We start from the raw sequence: 25,587 nt of genomic DNA, 5'->3' as shown, positions 1-25,587 counted from the left end.
TGTTCTCACTTTCTATTCATCAACTGTGTTAGATATGGTTCGCTCGATTATGAGTTACGCTTCCTTACCGGACTCGTTTTGGTGTTTCGCAGTGGAGACTGTGGTATACATACTCAACTGTGTTCCCTCCATGAGTGTTGCAAGAACACCTCTGGAGTTGTGGAACGAGCGTAAATCTAGTTTACATCACTTTCGCATTTGGGGTTGCCCTACACATGTGCTTGAGGCTAAGCCTAAGAAGTTGGAACCACGACCGAGGTTATGCCTCTTTGTAGGCTGCCCCAAAAGTACACGAGGGGGTTATTTTTATGATCCGATGGAAAATAGGGTGTTTGTTTCAACAAATGCTACTTTCCTGGAGGAGGATCATATAAGGGAGCACAGTCCATGAAGCAAAGTCATGTTATGTGAGTTTTCCAATGAAACTACTGAAACTTCAACAAGAGTTATTGAAGAGCCTGCTACATCAGCAAGAGATCCAGTAGGTCTATTCCACCTTAAGAGTTGAGGGAACCTCGACATAGTGGGAGTGTTACGAACCCGCCCGTTCGCTATCTGTGTTTCACGAAAATCCTTGCTATGGTAACAGATGGCGACATTGAGAATTCATTGTCTTATAAGAAAGCAATAAAGGATGTTGACCGGGATGAATGGGTCAAGGCCATGGATCTTGAGATAGAGTCGATGTACTTCAACTCAGTATGGGATCTTGTAGGTCAGCCAACTGAATCGGTCTATTTATGGACTGAAACAGGCGTCTCGATCTTGGAACATACGGTTTGATACTGCGATCAAGTTGTATGGTTTTGACTAAAACGTTGATGAACCTTGTGTCTATAAGAAGATCATCAATGCTTCAGTAGTCTTCTTAGTGTTGTACGTAGACGATATCCTACTCATTGGGAATGATGTATGTTTACTGACTGCGGTTAAGAACTTGCTAGCAACCCAATTCTAAATGAAAGATTTGGGAGAGGCTCGATTTCTTCTAGGTATACAGATCTTTCGAAATCGTAAGAATAAATTGCTAGCATTGTCTTAGGCATTGTACATTGACAGGATGTTGCTCAAGTACTTGATGCAGGATTTAAGGAGGGGCCTACTGCTGTTCAGGCATGGAGTCACTTTGTCTAAGGACATGTGTCCTAAGATGCCTCGAGAGGTTGAGGAGATGAGACAGATCAGTCTAACCCAAGCCATTTTAATGTCCTGACCCGTTTACGAAGGCTCTCACGGCTACAGTGTTTGAGGATCACCTACGGAGCATGGATCTACAGGATCGCCCGCGGTTGGACTAGGGCAAGTAGGAGATTTTCTTGTACTGGGCTTTTGTGCCCTAGTTTATTGTTTTGTCTAGTTTTTTGTACATCTCATTTCGCTTTAGGATAAGTGGGAGATTGTTGGGGTTGATGCCCTAAAGTCTCTTATCTTGTAGTTTGTAAACAATTTGTACGAACGCTTGTGTTGTTCATATATGATATTTACTTCACATCTTGTATTTTCTCAGTTACTTGTTTTATTTGCTTTGCCACAAACCAATAAACATAAAATCTCTGGTTATCTGTATGTAACTCAAGCATGTATGTGGTGACATACAAGTAGATCATGTCTTGATAACCAAAATGGTTTATAGTATATGGATATAGGAGGGAAACCTTATCCTAGTAACGCTACGGATGTAGCTCTCTTTGTGGAATAGTCACAAGTGTTGTGACTTGTCACAGATGGTCTGATCCTGATCATTCGTGTTAGAGACATGCGAGTGGGGGCATCCTATACAAAGAGTTTGTATAAGACCTGACCACGAAGTGTTAACGTCTCGTTATATAACACCATTCATGACAGAGACTTCACTTCACTAGGATGACCATAGGTAACATGATCTCAATCCTGAGTGAGTTGGAAACTCCTGCCATTGAGGACGATCCTTTGATTTGTATGGGTGCAAGTGGCCAGGTCGCTGATTCAAACTTACCATTTTGGGGATTCGTCTGATTTGGGAGCTGAGAACCCAGCTACACAAGATGGAATTCACTCTTTCCCTGAGGCAGGGGTAAGTAGATAGATAACTCCCTTAAGGGTTGATTCCAGGGCTTGAACGATGTGGCGCCACACACCTTCTCTTGGCCCAAGAGGTGTTCACAGATAGTTGAACTATGTTGTATTATTCACTAGAAGAATCAGCGGTACTTAAGGAGTGAGATGTAACTACAGGAGCAAAACGGTAATTTGGCCCAGCTGTACTTACGAGCATCTGTGAAGGGTCATCGTACTCATGATTGGTTATATTCGATGGACACAGTAATATATCTGTGGTAAAAAGAGTTCAGCTGTTGGTCTTTAGTGGAACGCTTGATAATTAACGGATAGTAGATCTCGTGGCTAAAGAGTTTAGTCAACTATTCACGTACTGTTGGAGCTTCGAGCCACAGGTCCATTAGGTCCCCTGGGTAGCTTGGATAAAGTCGAGAACCAGTATTTGGGTTAATTTGAAATGTTCATATTGACAAGAGGAAGTTCGATTATATATGATATAATTGGACTGGTTAATTATATATGATATAATTGGCTAAATGTATGAGATACATTATTTTAGAGGAAATTAGATATAAATATGATTTATATCAAGTAGAGGAGAAAATACTATAGTAGATATGTGATATTAAGCTATAGGATAAAAATATAATATGATTATATTTATTAATTAATTAGTTGATTAATTATATGATAATTAATCTAAAATTCACGTTCAGACGTGGGTTAGTGGGAATGAGTCGGTTATTGTAACCGATGAATGAAAATGAAAAAAGTTTTCATTTTTTGAATCATCCCATCATAATCGCCCGAAGAGAAAAAGAGAGCGCGCGTTGGTAGAATCCTAAACGATCGCTTAAAGAATTGGGAGACTATGCGATAGCTCCTCTCCATCTAAACAATCGTCTTCCTCGCGCCTAAACGATCGCACACTGTTTCCTACACGATCGGATAGCTTCTCTAAACAATCGTATAGTGTGCCGATTTTACTTAACGATCGTATACCTTTTCCTAAATGATCGTTCAGTAAATCCTACACGATCGTGTAGCTTCTCTTAAATGATAAGCATTTCTGCTATGCGATAGCGTCTTTTTCCCTCCCACTTACTTATCGCCTACACGATTCGTGTTTTCTCCTTCCTCTACGAAATTCATCAAAGACCACGTTTTGGGTTCTCACTCCGAGAATACTCGATGCTCTTTTTTGGTGGTGTCGTCCCCATGGCGTTCGTGTCCACGGTTGTTCGTGCTGCTGCAGTCGACACATCTGCTGGGCATTGGTAGATCGCGTGGAGGTTTTTCGCTGCTTTGAGTGCTGAAGTTTGAAGAATGTCTTCAATTGGTATAGCACTCTTTCCCTTGTTATTTTGTTGTTCATAGCATGCTGATAATTAGTGTTTGTTTGCATAAATGTATGTTTTTTAATGTATAATGTGTATTTTGGTCACGGTGAGATCGGAGTGAGCCGAACGCGCTCATGGAACTCTTCTCATCGTATAAAAGTAGTTAAACTAAGTTCAGTGATAACTTGTAGATATTAAAGTTCAAATTATTAAAATAACGGGAGAAAGCAATAGTAAATAGGCAATATTAAGATTGAACGAATTAAACTAAAAGCAAAATCGTGATCACTAAATCTCATCGTATAAAAGTAGTTAAACTAAGTTAAATCTTGTCTGTGTAGGAACAAGGCGATAACGCATCCTGAGTTGGTGATCCAATGGTACTTCAAATATGATCATGTGATGACCTTACATAAAGGTAGTGGCTTAATGTGATAAAACGTGACGGGACGTAAAGCCGATAGAGGTCAAATTAGAAATTCAGTTGACGGTCGTTGAAGACCATACCGTTGCAAATCCATTGAACCTCCGGTGACCATCAGATGGCGCAAGGGTATGGAAATTAATGCTACCCATCCACACAATCATTAGTAAGATGAAGAACTGTTTTGTCTGGAAGTCTATAAATACCATTCAATGCTACCAAACTAGAGGATAATTTTTTAGAGGGAATTCTTGAGAAGGAATTAATTTTCGGAGAGGTCGAGACTCTGCTGAAACAGTATGGAAGAGAGACACCAACCCACACCTAATCCTTACGAGAATAATAGTTTACAAATTGGAAAAGAAGTGGAGTGATAAAAGTCGTGTAAATGCTAGAGGAAGCAAGACATTGCTTACCTGGCTTAACACTTGCATCATTTATTGTTTTGTACTTAAACATTTTATTTGCAAGAATGGAAATTACATTTCAATCTATGTTCATTCTTTTCACGCCATACATGAGTAGCTAAATTTGTGAATAGGTTGAGAAGTACTTGGTTAGCATGACTTAAGCTATGCACTTTATGCGATCATCTTGTCTTATGTATGCTTCATTCATCAATATGAGTACTTGAAAGAGTAATCTAAAGACAAAATCTAGGCTTGAAAGAGTCAGATTAGATCTCATAATTAAGAGTAGAGGAGACTTAGAAATAAGTTCTATCTGCTGCATTCCCTACACATCACATGCATCCTAGACATAGGAAATATGTCAATATGCATTGAGAAATATAGTGCTTAATATTTGTATATAGCATGATCGCATGACCTGTACAATATCTTAAGAAATGTTAGCAAAACCTCTTCTCAACTCTTTATCGCATATTTGTTCCAACATCACTATTTCATCGCTGTGTATTTAATTCCATCGCTGTGTATTTAATTCCATCGCATTAGGAAATCAAAGTTAATCACCATCCACTTCTTAATCACCATCACAATAAGATCAGAGATAGAGTCTATCGCATATTTGTTTGAGTAATCCATGCGTTCAACCCTGGATTTACTAGGACCCTAAGAAGGCTTATATTTGGGCTTTGTTAGGAAAACTTGCATGATCATCGCATCCACACACCCTTCCATCGCAAGATAAATCAACGCATCATATTGCCTATAAGTAAGAGACGTGTCTCAATTCTATATTTCACACTTTGTATCAAAATAATGAATTACAATAGAATGTTCAAAACTTACGTTTGATAATGCTTAATTTCCGCGCAATTGTTCAAGATGTACCAATGTGCACTGCATTTCTCTTCACTTGATAATGTCTTTACTTTTGGTGCTCCTAATGGTCGCACATTTTTTCTGAACATTGAAAATTCACCACATATCTCATCCTCTGGAAGTCTATCATCATTTCTTTCATCTCTATTGAACCTTGTCTCAGTTCCAGTTATTTACAAAGAACAAAATTCCAATGATTCATTCATTATATATGCTTTTGCTATAGAACCCTTAGGACGTGCTTTGTTTCTTACATATTATTTCAATGTCCGTAAGCTTCTTTCAATAGGGTACATCAAATTGTAACTAATTGGACCTGCAACTTTTGTTTCATAGGGCAAATAGATTACTAGGTGCACCATTACGTCAAAAAAATACCGGTGAAAATATTTTTTCTAACTTACAAAGTATGATCTTTGTAATCGATCCAAATCCCCTATAGATATTGTTTTTGCACAAAGATCACAGAAAAATTTGCATAACTCAACAACAACAGTGGACACGTCTTTTTTGAAGTATGCTCGAACACCAATTGGAAGAAGCCTATAAAGAGAACATGTGAGTCGTGAGGTTTTAGCTCCCATAGCTTTCCATCTTTCTCACTCACACATCTTGATATATTGGATACAAACCCATAAGGAATTTTGACTGATTTCATCCTCTCACAGAATGCAACCTTGTCATTAGTAGTCAATGCATATGTAGCGTGTGGCTTTACAACTTTGTCTCCTACTTTTTTGGAAGTGTAGTTCTTTCTATATATTTAGATATTCTAAACCCAAACGAGCATTAGTTGTATCCTTATTCTTTCCCTCAATATTTAACAATGTATCTATCAAATTATCACAAATATTCTTTTCAATATACATAACATCCAACTTATGTCTCAGTAAAAGTTTCAACCAATATGGAAGTTGGAAAAATATACTTTTTTTTTTATTCTAATTTAAACTCCATTTCCGTTTTTATCATGTTTCTCTGGATGTTTGCTAAGCACGGGAAAGTTTAACAAGTTCACCTCTTATAAGATATCTTCTCCATCCATGTCAACTAGAGGAGGTCTACGTTCCACTTTTCCATCAAATTGTTTGCTTTTGCGCCATTTGTGATTATCTGGAAGATAACGTCAATGCCCATAAAACATTATTTTCCTCTTACCCTCATTGATGATGTATCCTTTTTACAAATAGGCTATGCTTGATAACCTTTGGTACTTCATCTAGATAGGTCACCAAAGGAAGTCGTTAATAGTGTACAATAAGCAAGCACGTAGTTGAAAGTATTCGTTGCTAACACAATAACGTGTGCACACCATCATTCCATACTCCTTCAACTCTTCAATCAATGGCTGTAAGTAAATATCAATTTCTTTTCCAAGAGATTTTGGACTGGGTATAAGAAGAGAGACAATGAAATTTGTCTCTTTCATGCATTTCCAAAGTGGCAAATTGTAAGGAATGAGCACCACTGGCCACATACTATATGAAGTACTCATATTCCCGAATGGATTGAATCCATCTGAAGCTAGTCCTAAACGAACATTATGTGGGTCTGAAGCAAACTGAGGAAACTCACGATCAAAATGCTTCCACCCTTCAACATCAGCTGGATGTCGCAATACTCCATTAGTTTCAACACGTTTCTCTTTATACCATCTCATTTCAGATGCAAACAATCGCTTCCATCTTGGTATTAAAAGAAAACGTCGTAAAATTTTATTTGGAATTTTTTTACTTTTTTCAAATTCAACTTTGTACCAAGATTCACCACATACTGGACACTGTTGCAAATCAACAAATTCTTTCCAATATAGGATGCAGTACTTACACGCATGAATACACTCATAACCAAGTACTAAGTCACGTAATTTCTTTTAGCTTCATAAAATTAATTAGGTATAGATGCTCCAACAAGAAATGCTTCTTTTAACAATTCAAGTAACAAATCAAATGACTTGTTAGTCCAACCGCCAAGAACCTTAATATGCATCAACTTCACCAAAAACAACAATGACGAGAAATTTGTACAACTGGTTGCGTGCTTCATTCATTAAGTCTTCAAATAAGTTTGAATTGTTATATCTTTATTGGACATTGGTGTGCATTTCATCCTCATTTTCTTTCTCATTTACATCAGAAATTGGACACTGTAGATCATTTATAATATTCAAAAATTCATTTTCTTCATCTATAACATTCATCTTTGTCATACTTAATCCATCATCATGTGTCGATTGTGATGTGTGACTCTCGTATCCCCTAGACAAGTCGATTAGGTCTCCATGATATACTCATTGATGATAAGATGGAGAAATTCCATTAATGAATAAATGTCGTTCAACTCCATCTATTGGCTCCCATTTAGCATTCATACATTTTCTGCATGGGCATCTTGTTTTTCTCGACTTATTAACATCAAGTTTTGCAACATCAAGGAATCGATATACTCCTTTTGTATACTCAGTTGATAACTTGTTCCTAATCTTAATCCACTCTTTATCCATTTTTAATAATATATGCGATAAGTTGAACCTGTATGATTTAGACAATTAGTTCCAATTTCTGACTTGTAATATTATTTCATTTACTTATTGTACGTGGTTTTGAATGAATAAAAGTACATTTAAGTGTGATTTTGAAAATGAAAAAAGTCATTTAAACTATTTTAGAATCACTCCTAAATATATCCTTATCTCTCTTTTGATCTTATATATCTAGGCTATTTTCCTAGAACAATTTTATGAAAACCAAAATTGACCTAACCCATTTGGCGTTAGATTCAATTTTAGTATGTTAATCTAGATGATCAATCTAGACTAACAACGATTAAATTTTAGGCCTTTGCTACTTATTTTAGCACATTCACATATTTGAATTCCAAAGATAAGCATAACATATGATTAAAGAAGATAAGCATGGCACATTCACATTCACATTTTCGTCTTTGATTTATTTTAGTTATTTTATTTTCGATGTTCATTTTAGTTTTCTTACCTTAAAAAGGTAACTATTATGATCCCTTTTCATTTTCATTTTATTTAATTTTTATGGATCAAAATGATAAAATTTAAGATAAGAATCTACTAATTCTTAGTGTCTAATTTGCTATAGATTATCAATTGATTAATCAAATTGAGTGTATATTGATATTAATGTTATAGTTAACTTATCTCAAGAAAAGGGTTTTGTTATGTGTTGAATCTTTCATATTAGTTTTCAAACATAACATACATATTCATGCATAATAGAGCATAACAATCAACTTTCTTCAAATATGTTCAAACAAAGATATATAATTTTCAAACATAACATACATATTCAAACAAACATACATAATAGAGCATAACAATCAACCTTCTTCTTATGTATTATCAAATTAACATAAAACGTCTCAAACATTTTGAGGTAATAGTTTAAAGCCTAGAATCACCTCAAAACCATAGCAATCAACTTTAAAATTATACATAAAACTTAGATCATAAGCTATTTGGATCTTTGATTGGTTTGAAATACCAATAAAAACATGTAATTATTACCTTATTTTATCAATCACTAACCTAACTAAACATAAAACTTGAGATTAACAATCCCAATATTTCCTTCATAAGCTATTTGGATCATAAGCTATTAATTTTATTAATTTTAGTGTCTAATGAATATGTAAATTTTAGATAATTCAAAAAACTTGATAGATACCTCTTTACAGTTTATAATCCTTTTAAACACAAGCATAAAAGCTCAATACTAATCATAACCCTTTTTATATTTATAATTTGTGAGATTGGGAGTCTAAAATTCAAACTTAGTCCATTTAATTGATTCCATATGTTCTTTTTGGGTGGTAATTAAGTATAAAGATTAGATGCGTACGTAGTTGACTCTAAGTCCATTATTGGAAGAATAAATTCATAGAGTGGTGATGTTTTCAGTAAATATGATTCCCTTTCTTAGAAGATAAGGCCACGATCTTGCTACTAAATTATATTCCATCTACCTAACGGATGTATATTAGATTCTTCAACATATTTTATCCAACCAAAACAAAATGTAACTTTTTTGTGTAACTCAAAAATTTTGAACTTTCGCCAACACCTACAACATTATTAAGTAACCGTAGAGAGCAAACTATTCAACACTTAGGGCACATTGGTTTCATTAATTGTTAAAAGTTTAGTAGTATGAGTCGTGATTCTATTTGATGTTTAATACACAGACTTTTACATTTCAGTTCAGTTCAAATATTTGCAATTTCACTCTTTAATCATTAACTATACAGTGAAGTGAATAGTATTGGAAAAGACCTATAGCAGATATGCGACACCTCTTAAATTGAATTTAAACCAAATTTCTAAAACAAAACCAATTTTTTTAAAATTACTTTTGTTTAGTTTTCTAGATTTTGGATTCGGAGTGCAATGCACGTGTTTCATTCATAAAGGATAGCACTTTTAGAGATAATAATTAAATATTATAACAATATTCTTGATAAAAAACAAGATTGTAAATTCTTGAGATTCATGGATGTAGGTACTTCAGAATCAAATTTCCTCAGAACAGAGGAAGAAAGACGAAGAATGGTTCTCACAATTCCTCATATTCAAAGATTACACAGTAGACAGATTAATAAATCAAATTAGGTTATAATGATTATGACGAAAATAAGGATGAAACAATGTAAAGAGAAAAGACAATTAGATTTAGGGCAAGAAGATAAAATTTATTATTGAGATAAACAAATCGATTACTTAGATTCTCTTGAATGAACATTTTGAATAATAGAGCTAACGTACAACTTTCAAATATAATAGAGCTAGAAGCTAAAGAATCGAAATTTTAAAAAAAAAAAACCAGTTGGGGAGGGGGAAATCAGAGTTACCTGCTCGGCGAGGGGAAATCGGAGATGAACAGAGGGAGAGAGAGAGACGAACGGGAGAAATCAGACACTCGAGGGACGATGACACATCGAGGACGGACGAGAAGATCGGTGGAGAGAATGAGTGGAATGGAGGGAATAATCAGATGGAGAGAGTAAGAGAAACGGATGCGAACGGAAAATCGGAGGGGGAAGAAGAAGAATCGAGAGATCGCTATTTAATATTTAACTTTTTCCTAACAGTTGTCTGCCAGACAGACGTCGGGATATAGTATTGAGAACTGCCAATGGTCACAAGCTCACTCACATCAGTGGAACTTTAACTCCACGATGGTAGTCTGACACAACCGTTGGCGATGTTCACACATTCTAAAAAGACTTGCAATCCCGGCGGTGGTTTGATAACACCGTCGGCCAAAAGTTCACCAAAATTCAAAAAAGACTCTTCCAGTCTCTAATGGTTTGACTAACCAGCGTTGGGATATAGTTTGGAACTCTGACGGTTGCCTGACATAACCGTCGGCTGAAATTTCACCAAATTTCTAAAAGATGCGCAATCTTGACGGTGGTGATAACATATTGGCCAAACTTCACCAAATTTCGAAAAATATTCTTCTCCCCGATGGATCGACTAACCATTATTTAGGCGATAGATTGGAAACTCCCTGCGACGGTAGTCTGACACCAACTGTCGGCCGAAGTTCACCAAGTTATAAAAAGATCTAGCCAATTATTCGACGTTGGTGCTGATCACGAACGTACCCCCCCGCCCCCCCCCCGCGCGCAGTGAGGTACATCACTAAAATCCAAAAGACTCTTCCGAGTCCCTTGAGCGGGTTGACTAAATCACCCATCGGCCATAAAATTTCAAATACCAACGGTTGATTGAGACCGTTCACGGATAATAGATATCATTAAGCGGACCAGGACAAGGTTAACCACACAAACCGTCGCGCCCTATCATACTCAACCCAAATTTCGAAAAAGTCTCATTAGAATATCACGACTGGCTATACACGTATAATCCTGTTGTCCGACTTAGATTAGTAAAATTCTGTATGGTAGTCTTGTATACGTGGGATAACACTAAAATGATCCGAGTTAGAATATCTGTGAGGTTTTCTGTATATGCTGCAATCACCTTGTTCGATGAATAATGTGAACCCGTAGGGCTTATACTATAAATTAACTCCACGGTTATATAGCACAACTGGTTCGGGAGAAAGTTAAAAAGCTGGACGGTTGAAATATAAACCTCAGGCAAAAGTGCAAATAGTCCGATGTGGTTCCTTAGGTGACTGTCCAGAGGAAGTATTTTAGAAAATCCCAACGGTTGGATTTATCAATTCGAAATAAGATTGCTAACTTAGCACAATCCCCCGTTTTTGTAGATTGTCGGATAAAAAGTTATGCCGACCCTTATTTTTATCGTCGGGAGAGGTTACAATCGCCGACGGCTTTTTTTGGTCGTCGAGAGAAATATCGTCGGGAATAACCAAAATTCTTGTAAGTGCAACATATATTACCTTATGTTTATCTTGTAAAGCATTTGTCTCTATTTTCACGATTTTCAAAATGAATTTCGATTGCACATGTTTCACGCGCTTCCAATGAGGAATTCAATTCTTTCATGTAGAAGGCACCTAAGAAACTTCTCACACCTTGTCATTAGCTGGAGGAGGAAGTTCACCAATCTTGAGGTGTGTGACTGCTTGAGAGCAGAGGAGTGGTTCTCTTCGTCACAACTCAGATCCGTGTGATGCAGACTATTGTAATCTGATAGTACTTATTTACAGTTCGGTCATTACCATATAGAGGAAATGACTACTTCTATTTGTGCTATTAATTTCTAAAGCGAGTTACGCGCATAGGTTATTCCACTCTCCATCAGGCATGCGATATAGAAGTGAGAGACACTCAACCTCTGCGAATTAACAACACACACCCTATACTATGAAAATCTTGTAAAATACTGCAAATTTAAATGTAATAAGATCTCATCATATTGTGAGAGAAATCTCATACTGGTTCCATAATTTTTTTATTAGAAATAATCGATGGACATGGAAAATCATAAGCCGAATTACATTAAGTCCATCACCTTATAGGATACAGGATTAAGATCTATTGCAGTGTGTCTGGTGTGGCAATGTTTGATTGATGTGCTAGATGCCCAAAATCTCGTGGGGTAGTTTAGAGATAGTTTGTGTAGTAATGTGTGAGTTAGATATCAGAGATGATTTTAATTATGTAATAATTTTATAGAGTATACAAGATTCTCATTGATCGAGCGTATCCTATTTAAGTCATTAGACATTGTCACACTGACTAGTCACACCATTAAGCGATACCAACTCAAATTTACAAGATTACGATTGAATTTGAATTATCATTGTTGTGTGATAGACTTAACACAGTAATTGTTTTGTAGAGTGCCATATAGCATTGGTGGAAGTCTGTTTCGTAATTAATTGATAAACCTAAAATTGGATTTACTGACTATACTGAGAGAGTGGAAAGGGCTGGTTACTTTAATCCAGTTAATTTGTAGACATTAAACGTATAACATGGATTATCTCGTGTATGAGTGAGGTAGATTAAATTGTATGTTTATACAATATGTTATAAGTTATAAGATAAAAGTGCTTAATATTGATTTGAAATGAGTTATTCTGTAGTATCCTACATTGAAATCATTTGATTCATGGAGTGAGATGTAACTATTTGTAGAGTATGCCCATAAAGAGGTAGGTAATAAGGACTATTAGGTTTCAATGAAGAATTTGTTTTTTAGCTACCTAGGACATATTGGAAAAATAATGAAATTATAATAGACTATTCACTGGTATTATAAATATAATGATACCATATGATAAATATAGTGAATGTATGAATGAATACGCTTAATCATTTTTTAACTATCACTTACAGGAATTGAGACCTCTAATGAGGAGAGAAACTTTAGACTTTGTATATCTCTTTCTTTCGAAGCAAATGAAACCAATTAACTTGAGTAAGCGTCCTATCAGTTATAAGGGTGACGTTCTATGGTGAATCTAATGCCTTGAGGGTTGAGAAGTGGCTAGTATCGCCGGACTCAATATGAAACGCATTAATGTAAAAATTATTTATTATTGATTCATCTCGTTATATATGTATTGGGCAGCATCGAGGGCGACACACGCAATATGCCAAATACGAACGCAAAGAAAATGAAAACTAATACCTATGCATTCGCATTCTATTTACTATAGCGTTAGTAAGAAAGTTATACATGCGCGAAATTGTGGCTCTCCACATTAGAAGAGCGCAGAGGTATCTGGAGGGCTCTCATAACGAGTGGCGCACTAACCAATATAGACTTCTCTCCTCTCTTTCTCGCTTGTGGATTACTGTGCAGAAATTATCGGTTTTTTAAGACTGTTCATAATATAAGGTTTTTGTGACCATTGATTCTCATTACTCCTCTGTAAATTCAGCAATGGGTACAAATATAGATTAGGCACCTAGACAACACTCACTCATCTGGATTCTGTACATCGGGGAGTAATAACCTAGAGGGTGCAATCGATGTGTGTCGTGAGTCAAGTTTGTTGTTATTGACGTGATAGAGATTACTAAAATTCTCAGTGTGTTGGATGGGCGTATCAATGCAGCGAAATTGCAATTCCAGATTATTATAGTCCATAGATTGGATGTGCTAAGATAATTTTGAGTGTCCTATGTGCTTGAAAGTCGTTGCAGCTCCTGGTTTCCAGCTACCATCGTCTCACGGATGGAGTGAACCGACAATTATGTATTGTCTGCAAAGGATAGTTCGTAGTAAGAAAGGGTTATTTTCAAAATGTGTGTAAGTTTAAAGTAAAATTCTCAAAACTATATCGTTTCCTGAGAGTATTAGTTTATACCATCCAATAGAACATGTTGTACATTTAAGTCCCACTAAGTGTTACTATGCTATTAGATAAATTCCAATAGTGCGTGATTATTTGAGATGAAAGTTATAAAATGTTTAATGTTTTCTTTAATCTAAATTGATAAGTGTGTTCCATATGGCAACGATCTGCTTCTGACTAAATTAAAGAAAATTAAATTGAATGTATTCGATATTATTCTAGATTTAATGATGTATCACATTCTCAGCAAAACATGGTTAGCGGACAGTCTAATAATACTTAATATCCAGGTTAAGTGACCAACTTTTCTCGCATCATTAAAATCATTAAGTTTCCAATTACATAATTAGAATCTGATTTATATCTCTTTGTTTTTGCACTACTTTTAAATCATGCTAATATAGCTTTTTTTTAGATCAAGAATGTAAAATTTACTATGAGTAGATAATACTAGATTATAAATATTTAATTATTATAGCTTGAAATCTTTACTCGCACTATCTCTTGATATATAAACGTATTATGGTTTTACACTCTTTTAAAATGGTAGGAACCCTTGGTTTTTGTACTTTTGTATAGCTAATAAACATTAGTCTTTCTACTATATGTGTTTTAATTGACAGCACACTTCACTAATTATGGTTATACTTCAATAAATCTTAGATACTCTTATTGACTTTAAATAAAGAAGAGAACACCATATGGGGATCTAGACTTTATTTTATATTTTATGATAGCATAATAAGGTTTCACATATATTCCCAAAAGATGATCCCCTATTCACTGTGAAATAATTGTTTGATTCCTTTCTTAATTAAAATTTTCACATCAATCTATTAAATGTTGTAAAATAAATTTCTGGTATATTAATCATATAATTATCATTATATAGAGTAGTCACAGGTTTAAATTGTTAAATATAATAAAATAATTAAAGTGTTTTAATTTAATAATTTCAGAAATATTTTACAAGGCATTAGTGGTGTGGGCGAGTTTAAATAGATTTCACATTAGAATGTCTCTCTCGAGTATTAGAGAGCGACCCGAGTAATGGCATATGCTAGACGGGATTGAACTGATGGTGACTCAATCTATGATAAAGCGAGCTGCTGATGTCTCTTCTAATGTCAATTTCGTTTACTTGAAGATTTTTATACGGACAATGCATAATTGCTAGGACCACTTCTCTCTAACACTTTTCTATGCCGCATCTCGATATACACTCCTTCTAACTAGCATGAGATTTCTCGCTTACCTAGACACACATTAAATATTTTAATTAGCACTTCTCTATCGCCAGAGTACTGGAAGATGATGGCTTGTCTCCAAAAACTATCTCTCTCTCTGTAATCCCTGCATGTCCACTCTGATATTTCATGAGCATTGGGCATCGACTTGAAGCAAATGTTTTCGTGAGGTGTGAGACGTCACATTAGATATGCTCAGCCAAAGAATAAGTATCGTGGAATGCGTAATTTCGCCTTTCTCTATTAGCCCGTACCTGTCTACGCACGTTAGTGAATTTTGAGTTGAGATTCTTTCATTCTGTGTTTGTGAGATTATCCAAGTATTTCTCGGTTGAAGAGACGTATATTTTGAGACAACTGGGGAGAGAGGGGAATTGATGACATAAATTTTGCTCGACTGTTATATAAGTGATAAGTTTTAACCACTACTCATAAACTCAATTCACTTTGTAAGATTGTCCTTAGGCATAGGGAGCGATTCTGGATATTTTTCGTTATTTTATAATTCGTAGTTTAGATGAAGTGTTATTGACTCTTTCTGCCAAGATTTATATTATTATCTGATAAGGTAAGTGCAAATTAAAGTATCAAGATATTTGATGATATCTGACATGGTCTTAATCATCGAAATACCTTCGACACACCTGGCACATTGCTGATATATAAAAGTGAAACATTCTTAACATTCTAGTATGAAAATTATACATTCCTTGATAGAGCGGTAACACGAACCGTGTATAGTATAGTGATTAAATATACCAATTTGATGAGTAAACCGACTACCCATACATTTTCTTCTATCAAATTATACCATAATTATTGTTAATCAGCAGATACAAAACTCTTATAATTATGTAGAGATCTAATGCAGTTTACGCACATAGAGTGTGCAAATTAGTAAGTTGACGATTCCAAAAGTTAACTCTCTTCACAACATTACTGTTCCTTATAACCTCGATTACCCCTTCGAATACCTGACTTGACCCAAATACTATACCCTAAATTCACGAACTCTTACTCCCTGTTTACCTACGTTGTTTGTCACCGTTTCTCACGGTATCGTCACACGAATTACTAACATTTAGTAACAATCTTGTAAGTTGGTCCATATTCAGTGCCATTCCCTTCACGATCTGATATGAAACGAATTAAGACATATGTCCCTATCGCGGAACAACAGGCAACAAAGAAGACCACCTAAGTCAGTGCTTTTGCAGCTTGTGAGTATGGTTATTTTGAATCCTCTTCAGTGTTGTGAGCAATCCGAGTTGTGACCAATGGCCGCTAATCGTGGTGAATGGATTAGGTACACGAGTGTAGTAAGTGAGGAAACTTTTACGAACATTAAGTTGAACCGCATCACCGATAAAGAAAAACAATGCAGACATGGACGTTCATACCTATAGTGAGATATTGTGCCTGCATATCGGTTCAACTAACTCGGAGGCATGACTGTAAGAGTTTTAGGATAGATGAATTAGAACTAGCATTTTACCGCACACACAATTTATGGTGTGGTATGATTCGCCTATCGTTGATGATGCTTTTGAGTGCTACCGATTCTATTCGTTAATGATCGCCTTATAGTAAATGAACTGATTTTCATTTTATATCGCATCAGTTACATAACTGATCACAACTTCCCACTAAGTTGATTATGGGAGAAAAAACCATAACCCATTATCTTATAATTGATTTAGTTACAAATATAATCAATATATTCATAATCTATAGTTTTAATATCACATCTCATGCAATATATAAACCATAGTTCTTTTTATCCCTTATAGCATTTAATAATAATTCCTCCAATTAATGTATCTAATAAATTAAGTCAATTATATCTCATATAATTGATGTAATTTAATTATATCATATATAATCAAATTTTCTCTTATTAATTTGAACACTTCAAACTAACCCAAAAACTGATTCTCAACATGAATCCATTGAGTTACCAAGGGGACTTTATGGACCTGTAACTTGAAGCTCCAATGTTACGTGAATAACTGACTAAACTCTTTAATCATGATATCCACCATCCGTTAACTGTCGGACATTTCACTAAAGAACAACAGCTGTACTGTTCGCGCTACAGATATAGTTCTATGTCCATTGGATATAACCAATCAATAGTACAATGATCCTTCACAAATCGTTTGTAAGTACAGTCGGACCAATTTAAAATTTTGCCCCTGTAATTACATCTAACTCCTTAAGTACCATTGATTTCTCTAATTAATAATACATCATAGTCCTACTATGAGTAAATCCTTCTTGGGCCAAGAGAAGGTGTGACGTCACATTGTCCAAATCCTGGAATCAACCCTTAAGGGAGCAGTTTATCTACTTATCCCTAAATCGGGGAAGGAGTAAATTTCGTCTTGTGTAGTTGAGTTCCCAACTCCCCAATCAGATGAATCCCCAAAGTGGTAGGTTTGAGTCGGCGATCTGGCCACTCGCACCCATACAAATCTAAGGACCGTCCTCATAGGTAGAAATTCCTAACTCACTCAGGATTAAGGTCATGTTACCTATGGTCATCTTATAGTGAAATGAAAGTCTCTGTCATGAACGACATTATATAACGAGACTAAACATTTCGTGGTTCGATTTTATACAAACTGTTTTGTATAGGGCATCCCGCTCGCATGTCTAATACATGAATGGTCAGGATTAGACCATTTATAGCATTTTACAACATTTGTAACATCTACAAAGCCGGCCACATTCGTAGCGTCAACAGGATAAAGTTTACCTCTATCCATCTACTATAGACCATTTAGGTTATCACTTAAAGCACGATCCACTTGTATGTCATCACATACATACTTTAGTTATAATGACAACCAGAGATCTTAGTTTATTGGTTTGTGGTCAACTCTTGTACTTAAGAAAAGAATTAAACTCACGATAAGAATTTGAGAAAAAAAATATGTTTAATTTTAAAAAAAATGAAAAATCAAATGAATACCAAATGAGACCTAAATTTTTTAGTTTTAGTTTTAGTTTTTTTTTATGCTTATTCCAGGACAACAAAGCAAGAAATATATTAAACCAAGGATAAGTATATTCCGACAGAGAGTTTCAGATGAATAGTCATAAGACATTAGAACAAGATAAATAACATGATTTTGTAGTTTAGAATGACACCACTCTTAAGCACAACATTGGGAAAACAACCGCAAAGACAATACTATTAGCCTCTCACTGAATCAGGTTTCAATGAAACTAGACTTCAAGATATGGGTTTGGTCAGATGAATAGTCATTACATATTTGCAAACTATAAAACAATATTTTTAATTACAGGATTGAATTACCCACCTCACCAGTCATCAGCTTCTTGTGGCACGAAAATAATGCAACTTGGCAAGAACAGCCTTGATATTCAATGTAAATAATTATTTAGCTTACAACAGTGGGAGGTATGAAGAAGAAATTTTCTATCGGGGCAAAAATTTATAAGTACACATATTTATAAAACAGACAGTGGAGTTTTTCCCCACTATAACAAAAACCATAAATGTATATTGGTATTCTTGTTAAATAAATAAATAAATCAATTAATATGTTATACAGGCAGGAAAGTATTGAATGAAGTTCAAACCCACCCACGTGAGCGCCACCCCCCCCCCGCCCCCCAAAAAAAAAACAAAAAAAACCAAACAAACAAAACAAATGGGCTAAGGGACTAACATTAGGTTCACGGTTGGATGATATTATAAATATTATAGTCTCTCTTTACTAATAAATTATACAGAAAAACAGAAAAAATTGAGGGGGCACGTGCTCCTCTGGCTTCTTACTCGCTGGATGGTGTTCAGTGTTAAGAGTTTAAAAAAATGGTAAACAAATCTACTGCCGATGGAAACTTAATGGGCTCATTTTACAAAACAATATTATATTTTGTTTTGTATCTAACGACTATGTTTAGTTTAAATCTCCACTATTGATTTTCTTTTCCAAATTCAATGTTCCAAATTAATTGTGATTTTCTAAAAATTCTTCCATGCTCATATAAACTATCGTTCACTCTCCAAAATTTAAAACCAACACAATTTATACATTTTTATTAATTCTCCAAACTCAAAATAGTTCAATTGTTGCTCTCTCTAAAGTTCCCAATTTTTTTTCATTTCTTATTCTTGAGAGGAGTGTTATTGTATTGTGAGGTAAATTTGTTTGAGGTGTCTTTGAAAATTGTAAATCCACTCTAGTGAGTAGTTGTATAATGTGTTCTTCAAAAATATCCAACATTTGTAATGGTTTGATCCTAAACCGTGGAAGGATTTAGGTATTGCTTCTGAACCCATAAAGGAGCGGTGGTGTTAAACGTTGGGCTCTAATCTGTGGAAATAGTCGGAAAGATTTTACTTTCAAATTCCAAGAGGGCTTGGGGAATGGAGTAGGTCGGAGTTTGGACCGAACCACTATAAAAATTATGTCCTCTCTCTAACTCTTTCCTTTTATATTTTTTTTTCAATTAATTTAAACAGATTTATTGTATGTTTTAGTTTGTTCTTATTTATTACTAAAATTGATTAGAATTAAATTATCACATTTTTGTCATCCCTAATTTGTTGCATAATTTTTGAATTTTATTCTTATTATTTATAAAAAGTGTATTAATTAGTTTAATTGGGTTAATTTTAGAAAAAAATCTTTAATTAAAAACCCTATCACCTCATAGGGTTGCCATATCGATGTTCCAGAAACAAAACGCTTTGATCGATGTAATAATACTGAGATATTATTAACTGTCATCTATGAAATCATGCATATATTTTATTTGATTAAATCCACAAACCAAATAAACTAAATCCCAGAGTTAACGTTGTAACTTAAGCAATGTATGTGGAGAGCATACAAGTTGGATCATGCTTAAGTTTTGATAACCTAAATGGTCTTGTAGTATATGATAAAGGGAGGGACCATCCTAGTGAACACTACGAATACGACCCCACTTTGTAGATGTTACTAATAAGAGTGTATCAACATGTAGCGGAAGCAACAAGGATCAATAAGCATCAAATTCACTAGTTTTGGAAGAAAACTAAAGCTCATGCTTCATTCTAATAAAAGAGGTTCTGTAGTCATACCTTTATAGAACTCTTCAAGATCTGATCAACAACAGTCTTCTTCTCCAAACCACACCTAGTTGAATACCTCAAGATTCTTCCCACTAGTCCTCTTGGAGTTTTAGAACGAGTTGTGGAACTCAAGAACAACTTAAAGCAACGGAAAACAATGGAGAAGCTTCCATTGGTACCACCAATATGCTTGAAAGAACCATCTTCTTCTTAGCCGAAATTTACTATTAAAACTTTCTTTTTGAATGCAGTGCACTCAAATTCGCAAGCTCCATGAGCAGGAGTTTGTGGATTTTGTCATTAAAGAGTTTGAGTTAGCTATTCACGTAACTATTCGTGATGCCTTAAGCTATAGGGTCCAATTAAGGTCTCTTGTAGCTCAATGGATTCAAGTTTGAGAATCAAATTTTTGGATTGAGTTTGAAAGTGTTCAATATGTAGACAAAGAGGCAATTGATATCATATATGATAATGATTAATCGGAGTTTTAGCATTATGAGTGTGATATCATTGATATGATGTATGAATACATTAATTGGAGAAATTGATATAAATATATGTGTATATTGAATTAAGGAGTAGAAGAACAACTACTGGCTTCTTAAATATTACAATATGTGCGTGATTTTTTAGGCTCATAGGTTATAAATATAATATGATAAAGTTAAGTTATTATGATTTAATTTAATTATTTAATACGAATTATATTATATTAAGTTGTGGTTTGTTATTTTTTCGTACCATGTTTACCGTGAAGGTGGGGAAGGATACATCTTTCTTAGTTTCATTGGTATAACTGTAGGTATTAAAATTAAAAAAGTAGTTTCATATTTTACAACAAGATCACTTTTCTACATTTAGTGTCTTTACTTAATCGGTTTCTACCTTCACCAATGGAACCTAGCACTTTGATTTACGGTGCTCTTTCCACGACATAGATGATCACTACGAATTTTGTGAGAGCTTTCCATTCATTACCGTAAAATATCGATGTAAAATGATTAATCAGCAATATTTAGTAGCATCCACTTTACTCAATGGTCGTGGATATAATGATTTTAGCAATTTTAGAGCAGTTTCTAAACGTTTTAACTATAACACACGCGATTCGTATGTATAAAATAACCAAGGTGATTCAACTAAAACGATCGATCTAAAATTAAAAAACTCCAATTTTTTAATTGATTTTGTTTTTACTAGACAAGATTATATTAATGAATCAAGCACTCTCAAGTTTATATCACGTAGGAGGCATAAAAACCTTTTCTAATCGAATATTGCCACTTAGTTTTGAGTCGTTGTTTAAGTTTTACGATCTTTACTCTCATCTATCCATCCACTCATATCCAAATTACACCAGAGCCCCACACCTCTATAGTTTCTCACTCACCCAGGATACTCTAGAGAATTCTACAAGTTAATTGTGTCGAAGGTTGCTTGCTTCATAGAGGAAGAAGATCTCTGTTTATGATATACTATAAACGCATTGGCCACTAGTACGCTCGCATACTGAAATATGATTAGCGATAGAAGATTCTGTCTGACAACATCCAATTTATCTTAATTTTGATAAAGAGAGTTATTAAGAATAGTTCTTCAAAGTAATGTTCTTTCATTCCTTTTTTATTTGATATTTTACGTAAACATCATCTGTAATTGCTTAATTATGTTTTAAAGATTGGCATTAAACAATATGTTTGTTATATTTATTGATTAATTGCGTTATTCTATTCACATATAGGTTTGGAAGATCTTGCTTTCACCACTTCAAACTTGGTTCCCTTTGACAATAAGAGTATCCTTCAAAATACCAAAACTTTGGGCAGAAGCAATAAATCGTGGACTATCTATGTCTTAAATATGGTGTCCCTATCACAACAGTTTAGAAATTATTTTACACTGAGAGTGTAGCTTTGTGTAGTGGAATAAATATACCCCTCTCAGATTGATACGAACATATAATAATGTTTAATTATTCCAAAAAAAGAACCAATATACGTATTAAAAAATGTATTATATTTATTGATGTGGATGTCTTAGTGGAAGGCAAAAAAGGTTACATAATGACTACTATGAATCTAGTTAAAATAGAGTTTTGTAGTAGAGATATGTACTGGTCGAAATAAGAAAAAACATGAGAGACTCTGGGACTTAAAAGCAATTGAGATATAGCTGACGCGCTGATACACCTTAACGTATTATATTTGCTGAATTTGATGATTGCAAATATGAATTAAGAAATGCGTTGATTTAGAGAATGCCAAATAGAAGTTTGATCAGCTGATGAGAAGAAGTCTAGAGAATGTTTCAGAGTGACCATTGTTTTAAGTTGATGCATAACTTATAATGTGGATTGAGGTAATCTTAGAGGCAAGTCTTCATTGTAGACATTTCCTGCCGTAATGAATATGTATTGGCAGATAATCTTATTGTTCAGTAGAGAAGCTCATATTTTTTATAATTCAAGATTTCATCAGTGTTGTCACGCTCATTGGTATAGCACTCGATATGTCATTAGGTGTATCAACTGACGCATTTTATTGAGGATGACTTAAGCAAATTCAAAAATTGGGAGAGTGTACCATCAGGGATACACGATGAGGACGCTCAGCCTTCAATTCCTCGCAGCTGAACGTACTCGACAAATAAGAGCTTATTGGACACTTGTTGAATGGACCCACGTATTAGGGGGATACAAAAATAACGACTCGTGTAGCCTAAATGTGGTTCTATTAATGACCAAGATATAATCAAGCACATGGGAAATTTTGTGGATTAAAGTGCAAGGCCTCGTGGTTGCGTTGCTAAAGGGCTATTTCTCAACCAACAATGAGTTCAAAATCTTGCAAAATTTTTTTGCAGCCATTAGCAAGGATGGATATAGTTAAGGATGGGTTATTGCTCTAGATGCACAAAAGAATTTAGAAGATTTTTCAGACTTTTATGTCAGTTAGACTTCCTCTCATGGTGAAGTTGAATTGAAAAGGTTTAATGTCAGTAGGAACACACCAAAGCCGTTATCAAAAGAAAGGATGGCCGAATGACCACTTAATGTTTATCTCAAAATATACACAGAAGCTTTATATGGTATTAAAATTAGTATCACGTGCTTGATTTGTTGTATTGAAGCACAATCTCATGTGATGAAGGATTCTCAATGGGTCTGCAGATGATAAGCGAAGCAGACTATTCTCATTCACCAAGAGAAGCACTGGAGGTGAAAATATTATCATTGTAAGTGGTTGTTATGTTTGACGAATTTAATTTTTAGCTTGGTTGACACTGATGATAACAAGTCAGTTTATGATTGACTAAACATTCAAACAGAATTCTATGTTGCATGAATTTGATTTAATGACTGACTGGGAAAAAGAGACTCTTTTTTTCTTGCGATATTTGTGAAGGTGTTATCGAAGAGTCCAATTTGCATTTCTATTATTGCTCACAGTGGAAATATAATGCGGAGGTTTTAAAAAGGTGTTAGATCTGGGCTATAGGATAGAAATGTTATCATATGATAAAAGATCAAATTTGTCCTAGTCTTCCCAAATATGGCAAGAATTGGGAAAATAGATGGATGGCCTCCTGATTGTTGATATAATCTTTCTAAAGTAATAGTGGAAATGTTTATTGTTATCTTCTCACTGCCACAAGGCTCGGATATAGGAAGGCTTTCAAATTATACAGTACAGGGTACAATGGCATACAACCAATGGCGATGATCAATCTATCAAAGAGGCATAAATAGAATACTTGCGATATATTAAAGGGACTGTGCACCGATAAAATTTTATTACAAAAGGGGAAAATGGGTATGGATTAGTTTCATATACTCTAATAGTGACTTTGCTTGGAAGATTAATGGATGAACTAAAAGTACGTACTATAGTAGATATGTATTCTTAATGAGTCTTGTGGTGTTGTTTCCTCATGGGTTTAATTTTGGAATAAAAAACAGGCATTGTGACTTTTACCATCCATAGAAAGCTTTAGTCTATTTTTAGCTGTGCAAATTGCTTGCATAGGGCGGTTTGTGGTGGGAGAGTTTTTAAAGCGAGTAGGAACATTCAAATGAAATTAATTATTATATTACTGTGACTAATAGTTCTCACACCCATGCAAGTCGTCATAATGATTTTTTTTTTTTAAAACAGCTATTGCAAAGCATTTATTTTAAGGGAGGGAATTCAAAAGGTTTCAATAGTTATAAGCGTAGTTTCTATTATTAGGGAGATTATTTATTTTTACGTCTATTATTATAACATTAACATATGGGAGTTGATAAAATCATTCAAGCAGGAACACTAGCCTTTTAAATTAAAATTAAGGTATTTGCTGCGGCTAAGTTTTATTAGAAATTTGAATCCTCAAATGCCAACATTGAATGTTGAAATGTGTGTGGCAAGCACAAGTCTATTTTGTATTAATGCTAAATACCATCACCTCTAAACTTTTATTTTTATAAATTCATTATTTATGACTTATTGATAACATTTTTCCATTTCTCATTTTTTATTGTTTCTACTTTTAATACACTATTTCTATTTCTTTATTGAAAATCAATAGAAGTAGACAAAGAATGTGTTTGATAATTAATTTTTTTTTTAAGTGAACTATTAGGAGTAAAACAAATAGAAAACATTATAAGTAGTCATAGTATACTATAATACAATTTCAAACTCAAAAGAAAAAATTCTTAATAAAATTTATTCCTTCAATTGTTGTCAAATGTGATCTAAAATGTGATCTTCATCTCCAACCAATCTACGTTAAATGATTGTAACTTTTATAAGTTAGTCAAAAATAGACTAATTTGCAAATTGTCCTCATTCAACTTTGTTAATTAATTTTTAACGGGTCACTATATATTGCACAATATGATACAATATATTTATATGTCCTAACATTTAGGAAAGAAAAATTGAACATACTACATTTAATTCATTAGTAATTTTTTTTCTTTAAAAATGTACTTTCAAATTAGTCGATAATATACATACATAAAATCTAAATAAAAATAAAATAAAAAGAGACAAGAAATTTTTTTCTTGTAAAATTTAATTGGTTAACATATATCTTATTAATTAATTTTTTATACTAAAATTGAAGAAAAAATATAGAGGTATAGAAAATTTCTATGGTTAACCGGGAGGAATATGAGTTGTAATGAATATGCATGATTGTAGAAGGGTTGTGGAGGGATTAATGCACGTGGGTTTGTGGGGTTCTCATGCCCTTACAAACCAGTCCTAAACCCAAATAAAAGTTCCGCGTAACAGATGGGAGATTTGTAACTACATTTCTCTTTGCTTAGCATACATCTATATCTAACTCTATTTACAATCTCGTATAAACATTTGTCAGTGGTAGAACGTAATGTCTATCAATTTAAT

General features: G+C 34.2%; 1 protein-coding gene across 1 annotated transcript in view; it reads left to right on the top strand.

Annotated features, from left to right (window-relative positions):
* The window catches only part of LOC120084993 (cytokinin hydroxylase-like), a 30,733-nt gene that overhangs the window by 4,374 nt on the left and 772 nt on the right, over window positions 1–25,587 (top strand). Inside the window, exons 2-3 of the mRNA XM_039040808.1 lie at window positions 20,291–20,369; window positions 20,446–20,586. Of these exons, the coding sequence (XP_038896736.1) occupies window positions 20,291–20,369; window positions 20,446–20,586 (220 nt within the window). The remainder of the gene's footprint in view (window positions 1–20,290; window positions 20,370–20,445; window positions 20,587–25,587) is intronic.

Source organism: Benincasa hispida, chromosome 9 (genome assembly GCF_009727055.1).
Source record: "Benincasa hispida cultivar B227 chromosome 9, ASM972705v1, whole genome shotgun sequence".
Classification (NCBI taxonomy): Eukaryota; Viridiplantae; Streptophyta; class Magnoliopsida; order Cucurbitales; family Cucurbitaceae; genus Benincasa; species Benincasa hispida.
This window is presented reverse-complemented; position numbering and strand designations above follow the sequence as displayed.